Source organism: Sturnira hondurensis, unplaced genomic scaffold, assembly GCF_014824575.4.
Source record: "Sturnira hondurensis isolate 20B ecotype Veracruz unplaced genomic scaffold, ASM1482457v3 Scaffold0000856, whole genome shotgun sequence".
Lineage (NCBI taxonomy): Eukaryota > Metazoa > Chordata > Mammalia > Chiroptera > Phyllostomidae > Sturnira > Sturnira hondurensis.
The window spans coordinates 1333107-1339203 of record NW_028073487.1 but is presented as its reverse complement, the minus strand read 5'-3'; the positions used below and the strand labels follow the sequence as shown (position 1 = coordinate 1339203).

The 6097-nt window shown below is 48.3% G+C and overlaps 1 protein-coding gene across 1 annotated transcript; it reads left to right on the top strand.

Annotated features, from left to right (window-relative positions):
• The first annotated feature begins 1647 nt into the window (after positions 1-1647).
• LOC118990087 (melanoma-associated antigen B3-like) lies at positions 1648-2447 on the top strand. The gene is given in 2 exon segments (XM_037050467.1): positions 1648-2086; positions 2089-2447. Coding segments are annotated over 2 exon segments (798 nt in total).
• Positions 2448-6097: the final 3650 nt, after the last annotated feature.

Below are 6097 nucleotides of genomic sequence, written 5' to 3'. Positions count from 1 at the left end.
TATTATCCGGAGTCAAAAGCCATCTTAGTAATAACGGCCAGGCATCAAAAGGACCAAACGTAGCCTAACGCTGTGCCAGGTGGTTTATTTTAACTTTAACACAAATGAATGCCCGTAGTCCTTCACAACAGACTATCAGACTCACTTAGCGGGGGGAAAAATGCTCGGAAGAGTCTGACATTCTTTCCTGAAAAGTGACAGAGCTGGACTCGATCGTGGCTCTGAATTCCTCCAGAGTCCCTAGTGAACCACTCCACGGAGTCTGATCACAACTGACGTCACTTAATTCGTTTTTCTACTAATGCTCCAACATGTATTTCAGGTTTTGAACACCTAGACTTTGTAGTCACAATATCGATACGGAATGATAGGCCAAAGAATAAGCAATAAAATGACAAAATACGTGGGAGCGCCAAATAAAGAATGGAAGAGATTGTATTGAACTGCTGAGAGAACTAGGACAGCAAAGGGAGGCATCCCAGGTCCTTGGAGAAAGAAAGGCAGAGCCCTGAATGACAGCTGGCAGAATGCATATCCCAGAACCATGCAGTGACATGGAGACTGCCTACGCCAGTACCACTGGAATTCCCTGGGCAGGATAGTCAGACTGGCTCTGTAAAAAGTGTGGCAGAGATATGAGGGCCTTGGCCTGAAGTTAGGGACCTCAAGTAAGTGAAGAAAAGAGTTCTAGGCTCTTGCAGGACTCGGGGCGAAGACCCTGAGTGTGGATTTAGGGAACCTCCAACCCCAGAACTGAGAGGGCTGCACAGTATTCCACCCTCCCTGGATGCCCTGGGATACCTGGGCATTACTGACATGATGAGACATACTGCCTCCTTTGGTGCCACCAGGAGGGTGAGGGTCAGAGGGTAAGGGCTATTGCCTGAGGCCAGGAGTGGGAGGTTTCTAGGCTTCCCAGAGGCCAAGGTGAGTACTAGGAGGACTGAGGGAACCACACCCCCGCCCCCACAGTGAATACACCATCAAAGTCATTTTACTTGGCCCGAAGAACCCAAGGAGAGGTATGGTCAGAGGAGGGGATCCTCACTTCCTTCTAGGGGTGTCAGGGTGGGGAGGCCTTAGTGGGAGGGGCCGGCCTATGGGCCACAGAGGAATCATTCAACATGGCAAATCAAGGGACAAGTCAAGGACTGAGAGTCCATCTACCCTGAAACAAAAATTGAGCCTTGGCGCTGGTTTCAGCCATTGAAGACTTGGCACATGGCTACCAAGCTGATGCTCCTCCGACACTTAGTTTTCTCTTGTCTATGGTAGGTGAAATACATCTTTTGAAACTGTGGCCACTACTCAGCTAAAGAGATGGGAACACAAGACCTAGTGTGAAGGCAAACGAGGACCCCTAATGAGGACGGAGCAGCCCACAGAGACTAGTACAGATAACTCCCACTGAGCAGTCTGCACTCTGGGTACCTGGACAGGGGAGATAGGCTGAGGACCTGTTCCCCTATTTCTTGTGAGTTCCATGACATGCCAACAGTTGAATGATGCTCCTGAATGTGAAGTAAAAGACTCCTCATAGTCAGAGACTGCCCGTCTCTGAGCTCATCAGCTACTGAGGCAACTAGCACTTCCCAGGCATCTTGGAGATCCCCAAATACCACCTCCACCTTTCCAGGTGCTATTTACATGGGGTCTGTGAGCAGCCCCGATGAGGAATATTCATGTTCCTCTGAGGATTCACTTTGTGAGTGCTCACGCAGAGATTCCTTGAATGTGAATGTGAGAGAGTTACAGCGTCTTCTTCTGTACAAGTACAAAGTCAAACGACCCATTCTGAAAGGAGACATGCTAAAGATGGTCAACAAAAAGTACCAAGGCCAATTTGCTGATACCCACAAGAAAGCCCCTGGCATCACTGAGGCTCTCCGTGCAGTGGAACCAAAGGGAATGGACTCAACTGAATCCTCCTATGCCCTTGTCAGTAAAGTGAAACTCCTCAGTAATGGGGGAGTGCATCAGGGTAGGGGGTTACCCAAGACCGGTCTCCTGATGAATATCTTGGGCCTGACTTTCCTGAATGGGAACCGCACCACAGAGGAAGAGATCTGGGAATTCCTGAACACCATGTGGCATATGGTGGGAGGGAGCATTTCATTTATGGGGAACCTAGAAAACTCATCACCAAAGATTCAGTGAGGCTCAAGTACCTGGAGTACCACCAGGTGCCCGAGAGTGATCCACTGTGCTAGGAGTTCCTGTGGGGCCCCAGAGCTTATGCCAAAACGACCAAGATGAAAATCCTGGAATTTTTGACTAAGCTCAGCAGTACAGTTCCATGTGCCTTCTCATCACACTACGAACAAGCTTTGAGAGAGGAGGAAGAAAGAGCACACGCCAGAAGTACAGCCAGGGCTGGCATTAGTACCACAGGCAGGAATTATCCCCTGGCCACAACCATCATCGTCTACACTCTTAGAAAAGTCTGATGACAGTTAATAGTCATAAAAAATACCTCTGACAGTAATAAAAGGGAATTTTGTAGAAATGTGAAAGAATCCCACAGTAAAATTTTCGGGATAATGGAATAGAAAAAATATATAACATCAGCAACCTGACTCTTGTTTCTCTTTCAGTCTTTTGTTTCCTGTAATTGATTTACTTACCTGGATATACTTGGCTCATTAAAGAATGTAGGAGATAGTAAATCCTAACAAAATCCAGCTCTAGCACCCTCTCTTTTCAATTTCCCATTCATAATTGAGTGCCTGGTGTTTAAAAGGTTCTGTGCTAGCACTGGGGAGGCTGAGATAAAGACCTAGTGTCCGTTCATAGAGCTTTGCTAGGCAAGAGCTACAATCATGTAAGGAGGATTGTGAGACATCCTCTGCACTTTTTTTGGGGGGGGGGAAGCGTGGGTGATTTGGGAGGAGTTCCCGTTGGAAGCACTAGAGTGTAGATTCTCTGAGTCGGGGAAGTTTAAGTTTGGGGATGCGGCAAGTCGGCCCTTGAAATGTCATTTTGAATGAAGATACATGGTGGAGTAGATGAGGCTGTGTGGCTGGGGAGCAGAGGCCAGACCCTGTGATGAGATGTCTGAGTTGAGAGAGAAAATACTTGAATGGAAAACTGCACCATGGTGGAAAGGTCTAACACTAAAACCCAATACTACGTGGTGCCTGGACAGGTGGTGAACCGAGCAGGGCCTCACCTCACATAAGTGCACGTTCTCCTCCATTCTCATCACTTGCAGATAAAGACCCCTACCAAACAACCATCTTTAGGAAGGGGACAAGGCCCACATGTTGCTTATGCCTCAGTGGCAAAGTTGTGAACCCTCCCAGCCTGCGAGCTTTGCAAAAGATCCGATTCCATACTGCCATGGCAACTAGGGGTCACCTCACCCTCCTGACACCACAAATGCTGCCTCCCACAGACCCTGTTCATTCCCGGTTCCTCAGTGCAGCCTGCGGTGCCACTGTGGGGCATGTGGTGTCCTCCTCCCCCATCCTGCGAGTATAGGTGATTGATAAGTGGCTGTGTAGCTCACCAGTACAAGATCCAGTGTTGTGTGTTCAGACACCACATAACCACACTGTGGAAATTCCTTTGTCACCTCCTGGGGTAAATAGGGGGCCGTTGAACATGCTGGTATAAATTTATTTAGGATGGCAGATAATCCAGAAGTGAATCCTTAGCCGGGGCAGCGAATTCATTACCTCAGGCTGCCCTAATATAATACCGCACCCTGGGGGGCTGAAACAATTTATTGCCTCACAGTTCTGGAGGCCGGAAGTCCACAGTCAAGGACCCGGCTGGGTTGGTTCACTCAGAGGCCTCTCTCCTTGGCTGGTAGGTGGCTACCCCCTCCACATGGCTGTCCCTTTCTGTGAGTGTATGCCTGGTATCTTCTTGTGTGCCCTAAACCCTTCCTATTAGGCGCCCACTCAGATGGAATGGTGGCCCACCCCAATGGTTGTATTTTAACTTAAGCATGGTTTGAAAGACCTTATCTCCAAGAACAGCCACATTCGGAGGTGCCCGATCTTATGACATCAACATGAACTTTTGAGGGATACAGCTCGGGCTCCCAAAGCAGGAATCAAAGGTGTCTCTGCTCTTATCTCCATGCAGGAAAACACGGTACCTGAATAGGGGTCTAGCAGACTATATGAAGGGAGCTTCTCAGCGTGGTGAACTCCCTTGAGGTGACATGCACAGAAGCCACTGTGTCCACTGACATCTTCTGGTTTGAACTGGCAGAGTCAAATATACCTGCATTAAAAGAGAGCTTTTATTAGGGTATTCCAAGTGTAATTCGCTGAATTCTAAAAGGTGGTTACATTTTTCTGTGAGACAATATATATATATATATATATATATATATATATATATATATATATATATAATGAAAATGAGGTTTGCATGGAAGGACCGGTAGGAAGGCCTGGAAGAGTTGATGCTGGACAAATTTCAAGGAACTCTGAGGTACACCCTTTTGGGAAGAAAAAAGAACCAGCAAGCCCATATTAAAGAATAAATTTTGTAATGAAGAATAGCTATTTTATTTTATATTATCTAGCAAGTTTCTGGCCGATTCGGTGTTTTCTTGCCTGGCATCATCGCTTTTTTTTTTTTTTTGATATCCTGGATTTATAAGAAAAGACATTCCTACCTAGGATGATACTGTCTAGGTAAAAATCATAACTGCCATTCATCACACAGCCAGTGTTTGACAGTCATCTTAACGGATACTTCATTCCCAAAGCCTTTGAATACAGGGTTTCTCAAACTCCGCTGGCAGTTGAAGATCCTGCCTTACTCTGATAGTCACAAGGAGGTTAGTGACAGAAGTAGACCAGACTCCAGGTCCAAACTGATCTAGGGAATACACTTGTCCCAACACTGACACCCCGAAGCAGACCTGGTATATCATTTTTCACTTTTCTTCTCACTAATCCAAAGTACACCTCAGGCAATTTTTTGAAAAGTGTGCCCAACTTAGAGATTGGAATGCACACCTAGAGCCATAAGAACAGCAAAGTAATGAGAAATATGAATAATGGAAAGAAGGTAAAATATCTGGTAAAAATGTGGTCTTGTAAGATGGGGCTTTCCAAAATTATCTGGCTCAGCTCGTTTCCTCCCTAGTGTCAGTAAGTCTTTTAGCCCACCAAAGTTACCCTAAACGGCCAAGTCTGGGCCATAAAAGGAGTAGATGTGCGTGGGTTTCTTTGCTTTTGTTTTTCTCTGAGAGCCCATCATCTATCCAGATTCCTCTTTCTGCCTGGTTGTTTCGCTTCCCCATCTCACCTGACTGCTGGGACGCAGAGCTATTCTCCCTAAGTGTTGCAGTAGGGAGATCATGGAAAAGTTTGCAGGGGCGTGGCATTTCCCAGGTAGTCGTTCATTAAAGAGACTTGAGCCCAGCGGTGGGCCAAGATGAATGACGCCACCATACAGAGGGTCTCGCGAACACTTGCCCTCATCTGCTCTAAGATCTGGGCTGTGGGGTGACTTTGGCTGGGAACCTGGCTGGGAAGTGAGTAAGTACCTTGTGGTCAGGGCTGTGGCCCAGGGAAGCCCGCAAGGCCCTGGGCGGGATGTCATTGAGAATCTTGGCCGAGACTGAGGTTCCCTCCACCCCACAACAGAGGGGGCGCAAGAGATTCTGTGGAGCGGTGAGCCTTGAGAGGCCATATCGTTGGTGCCCTGAAAAGCTGCGCAGGCTTCCCCCTAGGGCATCTTGGGAGGTGAGAGATTTTCCTGGGGCGGTGGCCCAGGGCAGGCGAGAGAGGAGGCCCAACCTCTGTCTGCGGTCAAGGTGAGGAGGCTGAATGAAGAATGAGGGGACCACGGGCCCTCTGAACCAGGTCTCAGGCCCAGGAGACCCTGGGGCCAAGCGTTCCAGGGCTCAAGAATTCCAGCCTGAGTCTCAGGAAGGAGTGGGCCTTGCTGTGAGTCGGGGAGCAGTTCAAAAGGGACAGGCGAAGAAGACCCTAAACGAGGGTCAAGACAAGGAAACTTGGCAGAAATTCCTGTGAAGGACCCGCTTGTGTCTCCCGGGGTGGCGGGGGGAGGTTGGGGGCTCTAGTTAGGAAAGCATCCCAACTGCAGCAGGAGTCAGAGGACCTAGGGA